Consider the following 23,513-nt stretch of genomic DNA (forward strand, 5'->3'; position numbering starts at 1 on the left):
ACATCCGAAACCTACTGGAGACCTATAGATGATCTCCTCTCATTCCCCCGAATACACACAACAGCACTGCTGCCCCAAATAGTACACCCCTGCCACACACTGCATGGAGGAGTATTCCGAGGGTCATGTGTCAAGCAGTGAGAAGATGGAGAGATGGACCAGTGGAGAAGTTCCCATGGCAACCAATCAGCTCCTACAGATTATTTTATAGAAGGTACTTGATAAATGCTTTACTGCCTTGAAGCTGTATTGGTTGCTAGGGGCAACCCCTTCACTGCTTCATACAGCAACCCATATTTTATTGGGCCGCATTAAAATTCATGAGCGACAGAACCTGCAAACTGACCAGGTGATACCAACACGGCATGGACAGGAGACTAGTCATGATCTCCTCCGAGGGCCAGATGCATCAAGGTTCAAATAGTGATAAAGTGGAGAGTGATAAACACTCCAAGCCAGTTGGCCCCCAACTGTCATTTCTCAAACCCCGTCTAACATGATAGTTAGCAGCTGATTGGATAGTGGTTTATCACTGTTTGAAGCTTGATACATCTGGCCCTCTGATAGGTCACGGGTACATATCAATCTGACAGTTATTCGGTCAACCTCAAAATGTCGACATGCACAAGATGTACATGGAATAAAGGTCGACATGGAAATGGTTGAGACATAAAAACATTGACTTTTTCTTTTAAATTTTTTTATGGGTGTCTAACTGGGTATGGATCATTGGATAGACACCAACTAGGTCGACACCACTAGGTCAACAAGCATGAAGGTCGACAGGGTCATTAGTTCGACACAATCGTCAGGTCGATATGGGGTTTTTCACTTTTTTATTACTCGAATGTCGACAAAGTGATCATGGACACTGAAACGTAGCACCGCGTCCCCTCGCATGGCTCGGCACACTTTTATTCTCCCACCACGCCCTAGCGGATGGTAGGGCATGAAATATGCCTGTCGGCACATGTCAGCTCAAAAAAAAAAAAACAAGTCGACCAAATGACCCTTTCTACCTAACCGATGTCAACCTAGTGACCGTATCCCCTCTAACTTACTTCTAGCACATGGACCTCCAATTAGTGTACCCTGTCCCATCGGCACAATTTACCGTTCCGAATCGTAGTCCACATGGATGGTAAAAGTACGAAAAAGTGGAAAAAAAAGAATAATAAAAAAAAAAAAACACATGAAAAATGTTGACCATTATGTGGACAAATAGTGATTGACCTAAAGTTCGGATCCAAAATGGCTGTCTCCAGAATGTGTGTGTATATGTATGTGTGTGTATGTGTGTGTGTGTGTGTGTGTGTGTGTGTGTGTGTTTCGGTGGGTGTGTGCAGGTGACGGACTGCTACTGAAAACTAATTTGAATCACTTTCGAAAGAATAGGTTCTTTGCCCTTCTGCAACCTTTACTAAATGAGTCACCATCTTACAGACGTCCTTTAGTCAGTTATGTCGTCAAGCACCGTGGTTTATTTTGTTGCCCTGGGATACGACAGAGCGGTGTTATGACAACACTTTTGACTGGCATGGTCACACTACATTGCTAAAAACTCCTAAATGTTATATATATTTTTTTTACTCATACTTCAAGTCAGGCAGGGCGGCGGCCTATGGAAAGCCCCACAGACAACACGGACTGTAGCTGCCTGTTGCTCACTGCTTCCCACAGACAATCTGAGGGGAGAGGTCTGGCAGGCCTTGAAAGCAGCATCGGCTTCTCTCACTTGTGTCAGCTAATACCGCAGACTGTGACAGTATGATGAGCCACAGTCAGCATTACAGTGAGAGGAAACGCTGCCGCACACACACACACACACACACACTATCCGTTCTTCTGTATCGTTATAATATACTGGTAGTGCTCAGTCATTCTTTGAGGACGCTCCTTATTGGCTGAGAAACATGTCAGTTTCCAGCCGTATAAGCTGGTTCGCCAGGGCTATCCTATTAGCCCCAACGTCCGCATCACTTAACCACTGTTATCGCGCATTATGCTTCGCGTACCTCATAATACCAGATAACCAGCCACCGATAATTACACACGGGGATCCAGTGGCAAAGGCAGAATTTTTAGAGGGGGGTTTCCAAAAGTAATCCAAAATTTCCCACTCTGCAGCACATTGGAGTAAGTACAGGAGTCTGGGGGAGGGGTAAAAGCCCTGAATATTGGACTTTATACACTGGATACTGTACGGAATGCAGTATTAACATATAACACTACAGCTGGTCAATAGTTCAGGCTATTTCAAACATTTAAATACAGTAAGTGGTCAGGAAAAGGTTAAACATAAAATATAAATACACAAACATAATAGAACAGTACTGCACTTTCTAAGCTCACAATCTCCCAATTCATAGTAAGACTCCTGTCTCTTCCTCCTGGCAGCTGCTCTCTGGTCTATTGTGATATTTGAGGGCTCAGATCCACACATACAGTAAATGTGGTAGAAGAAGCTGGTACACTGGGCATGTCCCTTACACTGCATGATGTGGTGCCAGCTCTATTGGTCATATTATATACCAGCTATTGTTGTCATTTAAGGCACTTGCCAAGAGGAGGGGGGTTTCCAGCAACCAGAAAGACCCCTTGAGTTTGCCTATGGGATCAGGGACTTATCCCCGAACTCATGTGTTTTCGCCAGATCATGGGACCATTTTCGTCATGACTATCGGTCATTAATCACAATTGTTTATTGGCCAAAGCGGCATTGGAGACTATAGGATGTCTCCAAAATTCCAAGATTTTATGATCTATGCCCCACGGGTGTCACTAGGAGAATGCGGGCCGCACCCAGGTGTCACCCTCTGTAGAGGTGATACCAAAATGCCAGCTCCTGCGCAGTGACCAAGATATCATGTGGTGACCAGCTCCGGGTCACTGACGAGGAGTCAGCCATGAAGGTAAAATCTCCAGGGGAAGCCCAGCATCTCTGGTGATGTAATAAGGGGCTTCCCGTGAGGCCACGCCTTCCTTAGTATACCCCACCCCTTTTTTTGGACACCATAGTTTTCAGCATGCAAGGGGGCTATATTCCTCACTAGATGTCACCAGACGCTGCCACCCTCTGTCTTATTCCATCTCCCTGCCTACTCTCCTGTGTCTGTTTCTATCTCTTCCCCGCACGCACCACTCCCTTCCCAGCTCCACATTGTAACACCTCCAAAACTAATAATGACTTTAAATTCAGAGATTGAAATATGTACAATGACTTTGTACCTTATGCAAATAATAATTGTCATTCGCTTCTCAATATAGAAGAATAGCTTTGCTGAAAAGATTGCGTGGCATCTCTTCAGTGCAGGGGGGAGGGAAGGAGGGCAGGAGGGGACCAGGGGCTGTAGAGTTGCTACAAGAGCGCTGGGCACGCCCTGAAAATGTAAAAAAAAAAAAACAAGCAAGCACTAGGCCACACCCCTTTACACAAGGTCCCACTCACTCTCCCTTTCACGCTAGCCCTTTCTGGGACAGCCGCCCCTTCGACGCAGCAAGTCATAATTTGAAGGTTAGCGATGTTGGAAGGCAGGCCGCGGGGATTCCGATGGACGTTAGTTCGACATTAGAATCACGACTTTTAAATGACCGACAGTTGGGATTAGGGAAGCCAATAATGGGGCATTTTAGTCAATCCCGGGATTGGTCTCCCCAATAAAAATATCTCCCCTGTCCCTTCCAAAGTGGCCGTGCCGCAAAATTAGGCAGGGCTTTGTGGCGCTGCAGGGTGCCGCCAAGAGAGTGCGGCCGGATGCTGGGGTGACGGCGGAAGCGGGCGGGTGACGGTGGCGGATAAGGAACAGCCGGGTTTAGCATGCGCAGTCTAATCCCGAAATCCCAGTATTGGAAACTCCAATCCTAGGATTAAAATCACGGCAATTTTGGGGCCAAATCCTGGGATCTGCAATCCCAATCCTGGGATTGACTAACCTAGTTGGGATCCCGACTGCCAGGGGCTATTCTCCACCGTGGGGGTCCATAGAGGGAGGTCTGAGCATAATAGCACAATTACACAGGATCCGGTCACTGTTTTACTACAACAAGAGGGGCTTCCATAGGAAGGGGTGTGGTATAGGATCCCGACAGTCATTAGTCCGACTGGCAACAAAGCCCCTTGCGGGCACGCTGCGCTCGCCATGCTGTGGGCATGGTGGCTCGCTACGCTCGACACCTATTTTATTCTCCCTCTATGGGGGTCGTGGACCCCCACGAGGGACAATAGCTGGTGGCCGTCGGGAACCAGTCGGTCGGTGTTTTAACAGCCGGGTTCCCGATGTCGGGTAAATGACTGTCGGGATCCCGGCTGTAGGGACCTCGTCCAGCACCCCATAGGAAGAACAAACTCCATGTAACAAGGGGATCCGGAATTGTTTATATTACTATGGGGGAACTAAAATAATGACATTTAGAAGCAGACCTGGCTGAGATTGCAGAGGATTAGCTGCACCTTCCTGAGTGTCCTGCCCGCCGGGCTACAGGCAGTGATGAGGTTTAGTAAACACACAGAATGACAGCTGGTGCTGGACCGTTACTGTGCAAACACCGGACTGATTGTCTCACCTGGGCCGCAGCCTCTTCACTGTCACCTACATGCAATCACTGGGCAGAAGTGGCCCAATCCAGTTTCAACTACATAATAGCTGTTGTGAAACTACATATCCCAGCATGCACTGTCAGAGTTCTATCATTCTCTAAGAGCACACCCGCTGGAGAGCCACAGGCTGGCCAGATCTGCTATAGACACACAACAAAACCTAAATCACCTCTGTGGCTCCATCCAGTTCCACTGACATAAGTTACAGAACTGATTTATTTTGACCATACTATACTATACTATAAAATACTATCAGATTTTTTTTTTTTCATTTAAGGCAGGGTTACCGACCCTCCCGGGAGTCTCCCGAAAATCGGGTCCCCCTCCCGGCCCCCCGAAAGGGTGGGCAACCCTCCCGGAATCTGTGGGACCTCCCTGAGCCCCCCGAATCGCGGCATTTAAATGCCACAATCCGCGGGTCTCAGAGGAGGGGGCGGAGCTAAAATGGCACAATCGTGTCATTTTAGCCCCGCCTCCTCCATGGAGATCAGTCATTTCTCCTATTTACGTAATGGGGGTGGGGCTTAATGACGTCACAGTCAAGCCCCGCCCCCCGATCGGGTGAGGAAAGTCTCTTCTCCGGGCTTCTCCCGGAGAGGAGCATTTAAAAGTCGGCAACCCTGATTTAAGGCAGGCATGTCTTGTGGCCCTCCATCTGTTGTGAAACTACACATCCCAGCATGCCCTGCCATAGTTTTAGCATTCCTTAATAGGCATGATGGGACTTTTAGTTTCAAAACAGCAGGAGGGCCATAGTTTGGACATGCCGGATTTAAGGGATCACTGCCCTTTAGGCACCTGGACTGATTTGATCTCCTAAGGCCCACATACACCAGAACGATATTGTACCTAAACGTACAATTTCAAGGGGTCATACAATGGAATAAACGCACATCGTGAGATGTTTACTCACGATACGTCGCTTTTAATCAATCACATACAATCGCTTGTTCAACCTCTCCATGAGCTGCATACGATCAGGGTTGTGTGCAGGTCGACCTGATGTTTGGCCAGCTTTAGCCTGGGCAACAGAGCTTACAATTCAGCAATATCATTAAGCAATTAGGAAAGATTTTGAGTGTGATTCTCAGGCCCAATGGCCCCACCGCATGGGGTACTACATTGAGGCTGGCAGATGACCTCACGCACAGGCAGACATAGGATTACGGTGAGTGCCTTGGTATTACCCCAATAATGTCTCTAGATAAGATACTGCAGTGGGCAGGGCTTAATTCACGCACCTATAGCAGCAAGATTTCCGGGTAGCCAATCAGGTCATTGGAAGCACAACCAACCGATCTGGTCCGATAAGATTTCATGTGATACGGTCATTAGGTCTACAGCAACTAAGTCAACAAGCATTGGGTCGATAGGCAACAAGGTTGTCATGGGTCTAGGTCGACATGGGTCTAGGTCGACACAAGCAAGGTCGACAGTCAAAAGGTCCACATGGGTTTTTCACTGTTTTTTGAGCCGACAGTAGGTATTTCATGCCCTACCATCCACTAGGGCATGGTGGTAGAATAAAATAGTGTGCCGAGCGTAGCAAGGAACCGCAAGCAATGCGAGGGGATGCGGTGCACTTGAAACTGTGTCCATGTTGACAGTGTTGACTTTCGAGTCAAAACAGTGAAAAACCCCATGTCGACCTTTTGCTTGTGTCGACCGAATGTCCTGATGACCTAGACCCATGTCGACCTGGTTGTTGTAGACCAAACGATCCACACCCGATTTCATAACGATATTTGACTTTTGTTTTTAAATTAATAACTTTTCTAGAACAACTGAACAAAATTTGCTGGGAACCAAAATAGCAAAACGCTGAAGAATCCGGCACATCTGCCTGTGCAATGGGATCAATGGGCAATACGGACACAAACTGTCCCATGCGGAGCCCACATACAGGATGCAATGGGTGATCAAATCTGTGGTGCTACAGGCACCAGTTGGCCTTACAGCAGCTGATGATCTGTAGTTCTCAGAGGGGTTTTACTGAAGACCAGATGTTGCCCATAGCAACCAATTAGATTCTACTTCTTATTTATATAGCATCTTTTGGAAGAGAATAAATAGAATCTGATCGGTTACCCATAGCAACATCCCATCTATTATCTTCTAGAATGTGCTAAATAAGTAGATCCTGATTGATGGCTATGGGCAACACACCCATCTTCAATGGAACTCCTGTCTTAGTAAATAAATCCCAAAGTGTCTACTTGACACGTTCTAGAGTTAAAATTGCAGACAGCAAATATATTGGACTCTAAGGAGTTAACACACAAGACCGTTGCACATGGATTGGTCCTCACGTATCTGCAGATTGGTTTCCACAAACAAACTCACCGCTACTAGGCTAAACCAGCCGATCCAGATATCTTCCCAAAGCGGTAACTGTTTCTCATTGTCAGTGCCAAACAGAAAGTTCAGCATATCAAGGTCAATAACATTTCAGGTACTTGCAGCTAATTTTTAAATAATAACATTGCGCCTTTAATTACCTGCGGGTTTGGTCACGCGGTCTGTTCCTATTGGCTAGAAAAGCCTGGAGCTACTAACCTATTCAATATCAGGCAAGTTAGCGATCCGGATGGTGCAAGCAGAAATCACTATTAACTGATGCCGCTTGCTGGCCTGTAAGTGAATAGCTATGGGCCCATTACCTGCGGTATGGATGGTCATCATTGCCATTGCCATCAATGGTTGCAATCGTTGCAATAGTGCAACTTGCCATCGATGGTGGTATACTATGCAATGACTGACCAATGATGGTTTTACCTATCGATGGTCATCTATTTTCTTTGACTGATTGGCCCGTGGGCCAATCATAACCTGGGGGCGGGGCTTGATGGGTGCTGGGGCAGAGCTATACTCCATGTTCCGGCCCCATGGGGAGGGAGCAAAAAAAAAAGGAACCTCTTTGGTTATGCTTGCCATTGATGGAGGGAAACCATCTGGTTCTCCCCCATCGATGGCAAAACTATTCTACATCGGCCATAAACCATCAATTATTTTGAATGTTTGATGGTAAATGGCCATCCCTAACCTGAGAGACTTAGGGGCAGATTTATTAAGCTTGGAGAAGAGATAAACTGGAGATAAAGCGGAGAAAAGGTAAAAGAAGATAACGCACCAGCCAATCAGCTGTGTTTGAAAAAGACAGTTGGAAGTTGATTGGCTGGTGCTTTATCTCCTTTTACCTTTTCTCCGCATTATCTCCAGTTTATCTCTTCTCCAAGCTTAATAAATCAGCCCTATATCGGCTGAGAATTGAATCTGCTCCTTAAAAGTCATATCTTCCATTGACATGGTCATTAAACCGTGGTTGTAGGTCTTTAAAGCATTAGCCCCACCCATTAAACCATTTTTTTTTTGCAGCAATCTTCCACTCTCCCTCATTAGTCCAGCAATCTCCCTCAAGTCAGCTAGCCCACATTACACTGTTACATTATGGGGAGGAAAAGGAATGAGAGACAGATACATTTACATTGAATCCTCAGCACCATTTCCCAGCACTTTACCAAGTGTAGTAGCTCTTACTAACTGCTTTGGGGCTCATCTACATTTGGATATGTCATTTTAAAAGATTCCTCTCAGATGTAGCAGTACACACCCACGCTTCTAGGTGCCACATTCACAATCTCTTTTCACAATCTCTCCATATATGCACCTTTTGGGTGGAGCATGACACGCCTCCTCAATGGGTCACTTAGCAAAATTCTATTATCAACTATAATCTCCCTGAAACTAGTTTTCAAAAGTCTGGTTTAAATTGTCTTTTTTTTTTTTTTATTCAAAAACGGTCTACGTTGAATGTAGAATGATGTTAATGTTCTTATTTTAAAGTCTCACCACTGGATCTGCTACTAGCGCTAGGGCTACTGAGCCTGACCAGACGTTGGACCTGAAAGGGTCAAGTCACCCGTAAGTTCTGCGATCATATAAAGGAAAAGTCCATTAATACAGGTCACAGATCTCAAGGATGGCTTTATAACATCTGTAATAGCACAGTGTACATTGCTCCATATTTGCTTTGCAGATCGTTTAGATTTCAATAAAAAAAAAAAAAAATCAATAGAATACAAGGGCGTGGCAGACATTTTGGGTCATCAGTTCCATGGATTATTCATCGTACCCATGAAGGATGTGGGTGAAGCATCCATTTTAGGCACACAAGATAAGATTACACAAGGCTGAAGCGTTGACACTAAATTGGTAAGACAAAATATAAAATAAAATATAGTCGCTAAGTCATCAGGCCTATGCAATGTACATTGTATTCTATAGAGCAGTGGTTCTCAACCTCGGTCCTCGGGGACCCCTAACGGTGCATGTTTTCCAGGTCACCTCACAGATACACAGGTGCACTAATTACTCACTGGCACATTTGAAAAGATCACAGGTGGAGCTAATTATATCACCTGTGATTCTGTGTGGAGGCCTGGAAAACGTACACTGTTGGGGGTGAGGTTAAGAACCACTGCTTTAGTACCTGCTATAGAGTACCAGGCGTGGCGGCCATGTTGGGCACCATACATTGGTTACAATGTCCAGTACAGTGCTGACTAATAAGACACCAAGGTTGTTCATTCTGCCATTGAAAGTGTCCAGAGCACAAAGAGCAGTAGGTTGAACTAGGTGGAGATACTGGGCGAGTGGGACTGGGAAGAAGGGGGGCATGTGGCAAAATGGTACAGAAGCGAGCTCTTGATGAGGCGATGGGGAAAGCAGGGAGTATGTATACTACATAAAAGGCTTTCACTGCTCCTCACCTCTATTGGGGAAATTCAAGTGTTTTGCGGGTCAGCGGACACAAAATGGCGCCCGGTGGAGCAAGTGTTGCTCCATTGAGCCATGCACAGTCATCGACATTACCGTTATGTGGTTCGGTCATTTTGACGCCAATTACACAGACAGCGGAGGACGTCACGTGACCAGGGGAGGCTCCAGAGGAGAGTATGCAGCACAGTTGAAAATTCAAATACGAAAGCCGCACCAAGTGCCAGTGACCACATACAGCGATATTTGGCAGTATTTGAAATGGCAGTTGGTGTGCCTCCCCCATTTGAATTTTGGACTGTGTTGTAGCCCCACTTCTGGAGCCACTCCATTACAAGTCCACTTTCAATAAAAAGAATAAAAAAGTCTATGCAGCACGTATGATCAATGCCCAATACAGCAGGGGCATACGGATGATAGAGCCACAATGTATAGATCTACAGGCAGTGGACAGGTTCATGAAAATGGGCAACATAGGTTTCTCCAACATTTGCTTTATTTACTATACACAGGAACATCTGTCCCGAAGCGAGGGTGTTAGTTTCTATTGAAGGTGGTCACATAACCGGAAAGAGACAAGGGGCCAGATTCTCTAACCTTCAAAAGTGATAAAATTGAGAGAGTGATAAACACCCAGCCAATCAGCTCCTGTCTGACATTTTTCAAACACAGTCTGTGACATGGCAGGTAGGAGCTGATTGGCTGGCTGTTTATCACTCTCCAGTTTATCACTTTTGAAGCTTATACCCCTTTTACACCAAAAACCCTGGTCGGACCCTGGTCTTTGGATGCTGGAGTATACAGGGTCTGACCCTGCTTTATGCCCCATTTACACAGCACTTTGACCTGGGTCTGCACCATTTACACTGAACCTGGGTCAGCCCTGCCTTAAATAATATATATATATAATATTTAAGGCAGGGCTGACCCAGGTTCAGTGTTTTTTAGGGGGTAGATGGGGAGTGCTGTCCCTGGGTGCTGGGAGGAGGGGGGTCCCTGCGGCTGCTGAGGGGAGGGGGGTACCTGTCAGCCTGAGGTCAGAGCTCACTCAGCGGAGGAGATGATGTGCACCGCTGCTGTACCACTCCCCGCAGCCGCGAAGTTCCTGCGGCGAATGTACAGTCAGTGGCGGGGGTCCCTCTGGCGCATGGGAACTAGTACTAGTTCCTATGCGCTGGAGGGCCCGCCGACACTGACTGTCCATTCGCCGCAGGGACCGGCTGCCGGGGGAGGGTACAGCAGCGGCACACATCATCCCCTCCGCTGAGCTCCGACCGCAGGCTGACAGGACAGGAACCCCCCCTCCCCTCAGCAGCCGCAGGGACCCCCCTCCTCCCGCAGCAGCTGGGCACATCTTCCCCAGCGCTGCACGCTGTGGGACCATTTACACGGGTCCTATCCGGGTTCTACCCAGGTCAGGACCTGGGTAGAGGGCCCGTGTAAATAGACACGGATATACCCCATTTACATCGCCGATGATCCGGGTCTGACCCGCAGCTGACCTGGATTTTTCGGCGGTGTAAAAGGGGTATTAGAGGATCTGGCCCAAGATAAGCAAAAATTTGTAAATAACAAAAATCATGGGTCAACTAGGAATGGACATCACATGGTAGTAGTTTTACCATTTGATGGCGGCCCTCCAATGTTTGCCGCTATCGAATGGTAAACCTTCGATGGTGTTCCGATGGTCCTGCCCTCCAACAGGCCAGGCAGCAGTGCTTCCTCTCCCCCCAACCAAGCACTGCTAAAGAGGTTTGTGAATGCGCAAATTCACAGGAATCGATAACGCTCCCGTCGACCAACGCTTGCATCTAACTTCCATTACTGTAGATCTAGAAGCGGGCTGACCAGATGGGTTTGGCAAAGCGTGGTCCGCTATAACATGGTCTTACATCTTCCATACCATCACCCACACAATACAGACTGAACGCGTCTACAAATACAAACATAGGCCCTGATTCTGGTTCACTCGGAAAGGCAAATTCCTTCTCAAATGGATAAAACCATGTGCACTGCAGGTGGGGTAGATGTAACTATTGCAGAGAGAATTAGATTTGGTGGGGTTTTACTTCAAAGTGAGATCTAGATTGCAGTGTAAAAACAAAGCAGTCAGTATTTTCCCTGCACAGAAACAAAATAACTCACCCAAATCTAATCCTCTCTGCACATTTTACATCTGCCCCACCTGCAGTGCACATGGTTTTGTCCATTTGAGAAGGAATTTGCCTTTGCAAGTGAACCACAATAAGGGTCATAGTCCCTTCCAGAAGGAATTCCTGATCAATATTAAGAAAAACAAAATCAATAGGCAACCTTCACTGCCGTATCGGCCTTCTATATATAGTGTTCATTCTAGCACCCGCCATATTTGAAAACCGATGCAGTTCCTCTTCCCTGCCTGGGGTGTCGCTATCTGCTGTGGTGTTTCTAGCACAGGTCTGGTTTGCATATCAGTGCTGATATACAGACCACACTGTGCTAGAAGCACTACAGCAGACAGCGACACCCCAGGCAGGGAAGAGGAACTGCATGGGTTTTCAAATATGGCGGGTGCTAGAAGGAACACTATATATACTGTATGCCTATATCTCAATATCCGCGGTCCTTAAGTAACTCCAACAGTTCACATTTTCTAAGTCTCCACATAGAAGGGCAGATATATGAAGCCAGTTAAGTGATAATGTGGCTGGTGCGTTATTACCAGTCAATCAGCTCCTAACTGTCAAGTCACAGACTGGGTTTGAAAAATGGCAATTAGGAGCCGATTGGCCGGGGATAAAGTACCAGCCACATTAATAATTCAACAGGCTAAGTAAATCTGCCCCCCCCCCCCCAATCGCAAGTGAAGTAATTAGCTTCACCTGTGGATCTGTTCACAAACTTTGTCTGAATAATGAGTGCACCTGCCGGGTGACCGAAAACACTGTTGGTACTTGAGGACCAGGGTTGGGAAATATTGCTTTAGACGAATCATCTAAGGGTATTTAGTGCCTGATTTTGGACGGTGTTCCTCAGATGAAACAACCTATTCCATGGACCTGAGAATCCAGTTTATTGCACACGAATGATCAGCAACCCAGGATTTTGCTGGTCCAAAAGGGTCCACCCGGGACCAGTAAGCTGGCAATCCAACACAGGCAGCTAGCAGGGTTTTACCCGGCACGGACCTGGGTGAGCTGCAGTGTACATGGATAACTTGGGTCATACGGCAAGAGATCACAGCTGACACTGCACCCGTGGGTCTGACCTGGTTTGGAAGATTGGGGCAGATGTATTAAACCTGTCAAAGTGGAAGGTGATAACGCACCAGCCAATCAACTCCTTCGCTTTTTGAAACACAGCTGATTGGCTGGTGCATTATCACTTTACCAGGCTTAATACATCTGTCCCGGCGTTCCAAATCCCGGTTCAGACCAAGACTGTAGGTGGAAAAGGGGTATGACTTACCTTCTGTCCCGCTTTTCATGGGAAAGCCCCGGTTTTTGGGGACCTTCTCACGTCCCGTGGCGGGAGGAGGGGCAAGTGGGAGTCCCCCCTGTCATCAGCCTAGCAGCGTCTATTCCCACAGCCAGAGGGGATTGAGGCATGGATGGAAGCTCACAGAGCCTCTGGGCCATGCTCCCACAGCGGCAAAACTGGGGCGTGGCCTTGCAAAATGTTGCGGTTGGTAGACCACACCCCCTTTTGGCAGGCCATGCCCTCGTATTTCGGCCACGCGTCAAAATTTGGAAGGTATGGGTATGCGTGTCACGTGACTCGTATTGTAAGAAACAGATCTTCCGGAATATCCCCCACATGGGGAAAACATCCAAATATGGGAAAGATTGGCAGGACGCGACGACCATTAAGGATTACTGGTGCTAGAGTGAATTTATGACGGACCATTGTTCTGGAACAACCACTTCCTGTCTATTGTAAACACAGGAGCATTAAACCGCGCATACTGAAGGATTACTATTTATTAATTCACTCTTTGTCACACTGTACTGTGTGTGCTTGGAGTCCTGTGTGATCAGAGGCTACAACCAATTTGTCATTTTCATGGGGCATAATATAAACATTGAGCTGGAGGTGTAAAAAGATAGAACGGGATCGGGTCAATAAAGAAAAATAAACATTAAACAAAAAAGTAACAGCAAATTGTTATTTGCCTATGATACTTGTGTACAATACAAATAACAAACTAACATGCATACAACAAACCAAACAAACAAACCAATGCCCTCGTAGCAATTAATGACGGAGATGCCATGCTCTCTAGAACACAGGATGGAACCAGCCCGACATCGCAAGCGATGTGACCTAGCATCGGAAAATATATACACATTTGCGACGGAACGACGATAGGTTCCGACCCACGGGAGCCTGCATGGCCAGCAAAATAGCGGGTTCACACTAGGTGATATGCCCAATATGTTGGTCCAATCCGCCACATATATTATAGGTCTCCTGTAAAATGGTAATCTAATACTCAAAATGTGGGTGCTATAATGGTATACGGTCGTTGGGTCGACACACTAAGAGTCAACATGCATTGGTTCAACCATTAAAGGTTGACACAGCTTAGGTCAACATCTAAAATAGGTTGACATGCTTAAGGATGACATGGTTGGAAGGTCGACATAAGCACTAGGTTGACAGTGTCTCTGTAGACAGTCAAAAGGTCGACATGGTGTTTTCACTTTTTTTTAGCTGACAGTCGGCATATTAACGCCCTAAGGCGTGGAGGGAGAATATGATAGAGTGGCGAGAGTAGGGCGGTACCGTGCGCAAAGCATGGCAAGCGGAATGAGCTGTGCGAGGGGATATGGTGCACCAATACGTGTCCATGTCGACATTCAGGACAAAAAAGTGAAAAACCCACGTCAACCCGATACATCCCGCCGCTAGGATCGCATTGAAAAATGGACGGTAATATTCCAGCCATCCTTGATAAATGGGCCTTTAAGTGACCACTTCTATACAATTGGTGCTTCCTCTCCCAGCCTGAGCTCCGTGACGGCCATGTGACTCCTCCGTTCCTCTTACAGACCTGGCTTATAAACCATGTAGCTCAATTAACACTGGGTGTGCACCAATAGAGGTCCGGTGTGTCATCTTCCTAGATGCGCATGAAGCAGAGCACTCCGCCACCTGCCTTGGGTGGTGGTGGAGGCGGAGGCATTCAGACCCGACCGCTGCTGTACGAATTTGCAAGCTGATCAATTATCAAATGATGCAGATCGTAGAGCGCAAGCAGAGGAAACAGCAAAAGTGATTACTTTTATCGCAATCCCCTGGAAACTGGACCGGAAGCCGGCATTGGGGGGTGTAACCGGCCGTGTCTGGGAGTGTCATGGAGTGTGCGGGCATGCCCAGGTGTGCTCAGGGAGGGTCTGTGATGTCAGTCCCTATCAGCCTGGCTCTGTCGCAGAGCTGTGGGAGGATCAGTGTTACTGGCACTTGCACAGACTGGGAAAATCTTTAGATGGAGAGTGAGGTGCGTATGGATTTGCAGCAATCCATTAGCGGGTCATTCCCAGACTTGCACCGGGTGGGATTTCACTCTGTCTAGGTGGCAGCTATCTGATCGCAAAATCACACAACAGTGATCAGGTCTGAATCAGGCCTTAAGTGCACAGCCCAGCAAAGCAACATGCCACCTGCCTAGATACGCAGCGAGCCCAGCAAAGCAACATGCCACCTGCCTAGATACGCAGCGAGCCCAGCAAAGCAACATGCCACCTGCCTAGATGCGCAGCCCAGCAAAGCAACCTGCCACCTGCCTAGATGCGCAGCACAGCCCAGCACAGCACATGCCACCTGCCTAGATGCGCAGCACAGCCCAGCAAAGCACATGCCACCTGCCTAGATGCGCAGCCCAGCAAAGCAACGTGCCACCTGCCTAGATGCGCAGCCCAGCAAAGCAGCGCGCCACCTGCCTAGATGCATAACGCAGCCCAGCAAAGCAGCGCGCCACCTGCCTAGATGCATAACGCAGCCCAGCAAAGCAGCACACCACTTGCCTAGCTGCGCAGCCCAACAAAGCAGCGTGCCAGCCGGCCTAGATGCAGGGGCGAATTTAGGGGTCAGGCCGCCCCTAGGCACAACATTTTTGTGCCGCCCCCCCCTCCCCCTATTTTAATGTAATCATATATGTATATACATTGTTATTTATATATATTTCATAAAAATGTAACTGTAGCCCACCTTAATATTTTTTTAAGCACTGTGGACTGCTCACTGTACGGAGGACCCGGAGGGAGGGAGGCACTTATTAGTACAGTGATTAGCACAGTGTCTCCGTCAGTCTCTCTCCGACTCACACACTGTGACTGAGTGCAGGGAGGATCTGCGCGTCGCTCAGCTGCTGGATACACAGCAGCCAATAGAATGTGTGTGTGTAGAGTAGCCAATGGGCGGAAGCTGGCAGCAGTGAGCCTGAGCCATTTACGGACCCGCAGGGGGACCGTCGGACCCAGCCACTAAGCGGTGATGTAATGTGCATGGCAGAGTGGGTGGGCAGTGGCTGGTGACGAGCTCATGTCTACGGCGGCGGCGCTCGTCACTCGCCGCTGCCCATCCGCTGTGCCATTTAACAGAATGTCAGCCTGCCTGCCGCCCTTAATTGGTGCCGCCCTGAGGCCGATGCCTCACGGGCCTAGGCACAAATCCGGCCCTGCCTAGATGCGCAGCCCAGCAAAGCAGCGCGCCACCTGCCTAGATGCGCAGCCCAGCAAAGCAGCGCGCCACCTGCCTTGATGCGCTGCACAGCCTGGCAAAGCACATGCCACCTACCTAGATGCGCAGCGCAGCCTGGCAAAGCACATGCCACGTACCTAGATGCGGAGCCTGGCAAAGCACATACCACCTGCCTAGATGCGCAGCAAAGCAGTGCGCCACCTGCCTAGATGCATAACGCAGGAAAGCAAAGCAGTGCACCGCCCGCCTAGACACGCATCGAAGCCCAGAAAAGCAACGTGCCACCGTGACCTGCCTATATGTGCAACACAGCCTGGAAAAGCAGCGCACCACCTGCAACGCGCCACCTGCTTAGATGCGCAGCCCAGCAAAGCAGCACGCCACCTGAAATGTTATAGTGTTGTCAACTATGTTTAATTAACATTGTAACAGAAATCACTGCCTGTAAGAAAGTCCCATCAGCAATGAGACCAGCCCAGCACACTCACACACTCACACACTCGCACAGAAGACTCAGTGGTCCTGGTATGTGAGCACAGGATGTTTGCTGATAAGTCACATTTCCTGTAGCAGTCAGACAGCTGTTGTCACAGGAAGCAGCCGTATTATCTCCCATTACCCCCCTCCACGGTTCCCAAGTAGCACTTGTCCACTTCTAGGCTCTCCCTCCTTATAAAGCGATTTCCTTCCTGCCCGAGTCCAGTCTTCTCCAAATCTGCATTCAACTAAAATACAATTCTCATGACAGAAAGCAGCTCTGAAACCACCGATGAGGGCACCACTGGCTCCTGGCCACGGTTCCACGGGGAGGCCAAGGTTCTGGACCCAGGACCTGTTCTCAGAGCTGACATGATCACAATATAAAGTTCTCTTGCAGCATTTGTTATAATCTCTTCTTCTGCTCTGGTATTGCAGGTTAATATTTATAGAGAGGGAGTATGCTCCGTGCACAGCAGCACATTCTACCAGTGCTCAGCAAACATGTCCCTGGCCGGGGGCAGAGTGCAACACCTCCCTACACTGCACCGTGACACAGGCTCATGCATCCCGATACATTGCAGCAGCGCCCTGCCGGTGTGATCTATAGGAGAATGCTTCCAGCCAGCAGTATTCATGTACTCGGGAGAACACATCTATATGGGACCTAAACATAACTTCTATTAGACCAGGGCTGGGCAACACCGGCCCTCCAGATGTTAGTTTTGCTATGTGGCCATGCTGAAACTGATGCAAGGCATGCTGGGATGTGTAGTTCATCAACATCTGGAGGGCCGGTGTTGCCCAGCCCTGTATTAGACTCACCAGTTATAACCACACACTATACAACAGATTGCGCCAATGTTCATCACAATACACAATTATACCTAACCATTGGCATAAACTGTTCTACCCACTCCTGAGTGACGGGTATATTTTGTTGACTTGAGAATATCACCCACGGACGTAATATTAACGAATTGATATGTCATCATTGACCATGTCAACACTGAAGAAAAGTCGGCGTGATGTAGAATGTCAGCATGATTTATCTGGCATATCGGGGTAACAAACACTCACCATAGTGCCTAACTCTCTCACCCTAGTTCGTGACCTCCCCTACCTCATCCTAACCCTCGCCCTAGTGACTATCCTAACTTCCCCTACCTCATCCTAACCCTAGTGCCTAACCCTAACTTCCCCTACCTCATCCTAACCCTAGTGCCTAACTATAACTTCCCCTACCTCATCCTAACCCTAGTGCCTAACCACAACTTCCCCTACCTCATCCTAGCCCTCACCCTAGTGCCTATCCCTAACTTCCCCTACCTCATCCTAACCCTCACCCTAGTGCCTAACCTAACTTCCCCTACCTCATGCTAACCCTCGCCCTAGTGACTATCCTAACTTCCCCTACCTCATCCTAACCCTCACCCTAGTGCCTAACCTAACTTCCCCTACCTCATGCTAACCCTCACCCTAGTGCCTAACCCTAACTTCCCCTACCTCATCCTAACCCTCACCCTAGTGCCTAACCTAACTTCCCCTACCTCATCCTAACCCTCACCCTAGTGACTATCCTAACTTCCTCTACCTCATCCTAACCCTCACCCTAGTGCCTAACCTAACTTCCCCTACCTTATCCTAACCCTCACCCTAGTGCCTAACCCTAACTTCCCCTACCTCATCCTAAACCTCACACTAGTGCCTAACCTAACTTCCCCTACCTCATGCTAACCCTCACCCTAGTGCCTAACCCTAACTTCCCCTACCTCATGCTAACCCTCACCCTAGTGCCTAACCTAACTTCCCCTACCTCATGCTAACCCTCACCCTAGTGCCTAACCATAACTTCCCCTACCTCATCCTAACCCTCACCCTAGTGCCTAACCTAACTTCCCCTACCTCATGCTAACCCTCACCCTAGTGCCTAACCCTAACTTCCCCTACCTCATCCTAACCCTCACCCTAGTGCCTAACCCTAACTTCCCCTACCTCATGCTAACCCTCACCCTAGTGCCTAACCATAACTTCCCCTACCTCATGCTAACCCTCACCCAAGTGCCTAACCATAACTTCCCCTACCTCATCCTAACCCTCACCCTAGTGCCTAACCTAACTTCCCCTACCTCATGCTAACCCTCACCCTAGTGCCTAACCCTAACTTCCCCTACCTCATCCTAACCCTCACCCTAGTGCCTAACCTAACTTCCCCTACCTCATCCTAACCCTCACCCTAGTGACTATCCTAACTTCCCCTACCTCATCCTAACCCTCACCCTAGTGCCTAACCTAACTTCCCCTACCTCATCCTAACCCTCACCCTAGTGACTAACCTAACTTCCCCTACCTCATCCTAACCCTAACCCTAGTGCCTAACCCTAACTTCCCCTACCTCATCCTAACCCTCACCCTAGTGCCTAACCATAACTTCCCCTACCTCATCCTAAACCTCACCCTAGTGCCTAACCTAACTTCCCCTACCTCATGCTAACCCTCACCCTAGTGCCTAACCCTAACTTCCCCTACCTCATCCTAACCCTCACCCTAGTGCCTAACCCTAACTTCCCCTACCTCATGCTAACCCTCACCCTAGTGCCTAACCATAACTTCCCCTACCTCATGCTAACCCTCACCCTAGTGCCTAACCATAACTTCCCCTACCTCATCCTAGCCCTCACCCTAGTGCCTAACCATAACTTCCCCTACCTCATGCTAACCCTCACCCTAGTGCCTAACCCTAGCTTCTCCTACCTCATCCTATCTCTAACCCTCACCCTAGTGCTTAATCCTAACTTCCCCTATCTCATTCTAACCCTCACCCTAGTGCCTATCCTCCCCTACCTCAACCTAACCCTAGTGCCTAACCTCCCCTACCTCATCCTAACCTTAACTCTCACCCTAGTGTCTAACTCATCCTAAAGGTGCCCATAGACGGTCCGTTCCCGGACCGTCCGTTCTGTACTATGCGATGCGTGCTCCCGCGCATCTCATCGTACGGTACAAAAAGTATGTGCTGCACATACTTTTTGTACTAGCTGTTCATCGCATCGCATGCAGAATGCATGCAATGCGATGTGTACTATATAAGTGCCGAATGGATCCGATGAACGGACCGTCTATGGGCACCTTTAGTCTATCATCCTAGTGCCTAACCTTCCCTACCTCATCCTAAACCCCCCACCTTATCCTCACCCTTAAATACCCCCACCTCATCCTAGCTCTCACCCTAGTGCCCAACCCTAACCTCCCCTACCTCATGCTAACTCCAACCCACACCCTAGTACCTAACATCCCCTACCTCTTCCTAACTCCACCCCACACCCTTGTGCCTAACCCTAACCTCCTCTGCCTCATGCTAACCTCTACCCTCATCCTCTGTGCTATACAGTGTATGTAATATGTCAGACACAGGAAGCCCCTACACAGCACATATAAGGGATGGGTGCTGGACGTGGTCCCGACAGGCATTAACCCGATGACTGTCAAAACACCGACAGCCGGGTGCCCGACGGCCACCTGCTATTTTCCCTCGTGGGGGTCCACGACCCCCATAGAGGGAGAATAGAATAGGTGGCTCGCGAGCCACCGCGCCCGCAGCGTGGCGAGTGCAGCGAGCCCGCAAGGGGCTTAGTTGCGCTCACCATGCTGTCTGGGTCCGGCCAGTCATGATCCCAACGTCGGAATAATGACTGTCGGGATGCCGACTGTCGGACCCCTATACCACACCTGTAAGGGATGTAGTTAAAATGCTGACAGTCGGGATCCTGACAGTCAGGATGCCAACACCAAGATCCCGAATAACAACATTACGGCTAACCAGAATCCCAGCTCACAGGGTCTATTTTCCCTCGTGGGTGTCCACAACCCCAAAAGAGGAGGGAATAAAACCTTGCAACAAGAGAAGCAAGCAACCGTGCCCATGATGGGCCTCGTTGGGCTCCTCCGCTGCCACCATTACAGCGGCCGGGAAATTATACTGAATCCGTATGTAATATGTCACATTATTACAACCAATAATAATACAGCACGAGTTATAGCTGGATGCATGAGAATCAGGCTATCTGGCCAATTTCACCATCCGAGTTACCATGATGTTGATGGATCAAGCAGTGAAGAGTTAGGTGAAGTTGCCCATAACCATCAGTTTTGATAAATCTATCCCCATATTAGAGGGAATGCCCAGTGGCATCCTGATGGCCAGAATCACCATGGTAAGTATGAGGGGTTAGGCACAGTTGTCTCAGGGGGACATTATTTAGCTACACACAGCACATTTCCTGTCGGTAGCTCCAGTGAACCGTGGTCACTTTATTTCCCCCATCTTATGCAAACAAACACACACCAACACTTAATATACCCGAGGATCTGGATGCTCGTTAAACGGAATCCATGGCCAAAATAAGGCGTGGCCTAGGTCCAAGGGGGCATCATTTCGTTGGGGATGTCACAGTTGCAAGTCGCGCCCCCATTTTTCATCACTATGGGGGCATGACCAATGATGTGTAAGCTGCTGGCCATGCCCCCAGATCCTAGGTGAGAATCATATCTATACTCTATCACTGAATAGATGCTGTGCTGATGCTGCGTCTATTACTATTACAGTAACTTCCATAGTACAAATTACCCGGCATTTAGAGTGCCGGGTCATTTTCCCGGGAGCAGCCTGACCCTCTGTCACACTGAACAGCAAATTATCAGTTTAAAAATTTAAACCCGGTAATATGCTGAATAACACGTGTATTTATTCTGAAAGGGTCAACCCAGGTAATAAATCCTGGGTCCTCAACCCTGGTAAATTCCAGGGTCCTCAACCCTGGTAAATTCCAGGGTCAAGGACCTGGAATTTACGACCCAAATTGACCCCAGAAATAGGACCCGTATTGAATGGCAAATTACCGGATATAGGGCCGCATTTATCAAGCAATATTTGCGGTTAAATCCCCGAAAACGGTTCACTGCAAATATTTAGTATCCCCCAAATGTATTAAAGGGGGACCGCAATCCTCCCTGAAGCGCCACCGGCAGCATCACCCATAGGTTTCTATGGGGGATGCGAAGCTGCCCCATGTATCAACATCGGGCAGCCTGGCATCGCACCCCGGGGCTATCGCCACTGTAATGTGGCGATAGCCCATTATAGCCTATGGCTACACTTCGCACTGCCCGAGCAGGGCAGTGCGGTAAGAGGGGTCGGCGGGGGTCAGCGCATAACTGCGCATGCACTGACACCCCGGCTTCCGGGTTAGGGCTTCGCAGGGACGGGCTCCTATGCGCCCGTAATATTGATAAATTGCCCCGATATGATCGCATTTTACAATGCAATCCTGGGGCGGTAATATTCCGCCCAGATCGCATTGTAAATGCGATCATGATAAATGGGCCCCATAATTGCTTCACCCAGTAACTTGGTTTTCTGTGTGAAAGAGGTATCAGTCTGTATTTATCACCATCCCCCTCCACGAACAACCTAAACCTGTTCTTCAGAAGACCTGGTGTAATCATTATACAGGGGTAGTACAAACATAACAGGTTACAAGTGTGTGTGCATGGGTGTGAATTTACTAAACACATTTTATTAAATTATATTACCCCCCCCCCCCCCCCCCCCCATACACACACACAAAATGCCTTGCTCTCCTAAAAACTGGAACAATCAAAATAATGGCAGAAAAAAAAACTGTCAAGCAGTTTGTACAAAAAGACAAACGTTTCAGTTATACAATATCAATGGTGAAAGGATGGAAGAGTATCAGGGGCAGATTTTTTAAGCTCGGTGAAGTGATAAAGTGTCTGGTTTTTTATCACCGGCCAATCAGCTCCTAACTGTGAAGTTACAGGCTTGGTTTGAAAAATGACAGGTAGGAGCTAATTGGCCAGTGATAAAAATCAGACACTTGATCACTTCATCGAGCTTGATAAATCTACCCCTCAGTTCCTTAATTCATCCTGTCCGTATCAAAATCCTTTCCAATCACTTCCTCAGTCAACGCCTGCAGAAATTGTTTTGTTAACCGTAATATTTAAAATAAAAAAATTGAATATCTCCACCTTTAAGCAAAAATTAATTGAATAAAACCCACTGAAGACCAAGGAGGTTATTTAATCAATGCTCATAGAGAGATACAATTATGAGATAATGTATAAGCCAATCAGCTTCTGCGTTATATGTCGCGTGTGTTTGAAAAAGCTAGGAGCAAATTGGTTGATACTCTCTCACAATCTTTGATAATTACCCCCCCCCCCATTTATATGTCAAAACGATCAATTAATACAGTAGCCAGCCACAAAGTCAATTTATACAGAAAGGGAGCCCCCCCACCCCCCAAAAAAGTAACAAATATTTTCAAAAACTAGTCTTTATAGAAGTAAAAAACAAAAAAGTATATATATATATATATATATATATATATATATATATTTATTAACAGTTTCTTATATAGCGCAGCATATTCCGTTGTGCTTTACAAAGGGGATTTATATATATATATATATATACATACACACAAACTTATGTCTATATATTTGTTGATTTAGGTACAAAATATACTGCTTCCATACATATCATGGGGAATATACATACAGTGTGCTGTATACACCTGCTGTTGGATACCTCTGGCCACTACACATCCGAACCAGTGGCAACAATGTACATGACAACCCCTGCACTATAGTAAGCACTACTGTATTTACTAAGTGCAATAAAAGAGCGTTTCCTATCTTACCTTCACAAATAACTCCACTTCTGGCTGCTGGGACATTGTGCCAGATACTGATATTCCTCTATTCTTCTCTTCTTCAGACAACAAATAAATAAAAGTTTTGCTAGAGAGAAGGCAGCAGAGAACGTGTGATGTGAATGGGAGCTGCCTCGCTGCCTAGAGCCCAGAGGGTGGGGTGGGAAGTGACTGCAGGAGGGGTGGGTCTGTAACCCAGGCAGGAAGAGACACAGAGCAGCACAGGGCAGGGGTGTGGAGGAGAG

General features: G+C 47.9%; 1 protein-coding gene across 1 annotated transcript in view; it reads right to left on the minus strand.

Moving 5' to 3' along the window:
* Nucleotides 1-23,477, minus strand: part of CLIC1 (CLIC family member 1) — a 40,095-nt gene extending 16,618 nt beyond the window's left edge. Inside the window, exon 1 of the mRNA XM_083160056.1 lies at nucleotides 23,257-23,477. Within this exon, the coding sequence (XP_083016182.1) occupies nucleotides 23,257-23,292 (36 nt within the window). The 5' untranslated portion in view covers nucleotides 23,293-23,477. The remainder of the gene's footprint in view (nucleotides 1-23,256) is intronic.
* Between the last annotated feature and the right edge of the window lie 36 nt (nucleotides 23,478-23,513).

This window comes from Crinia signifera, chromosome 9 (genome assembly GCF_055691185.1).
Source record: "Crinia signifera chromosome 9, ASM5569118v1, whole genome shotgun sequence".
In the NCBI taxonomy this organism is placed as follows: domain Eukaryota; kingdom Metazoa; phylum Chordata; class Amphibia; order Anura; family Myobatrachidae; genus Crinia; species Crinia signifera.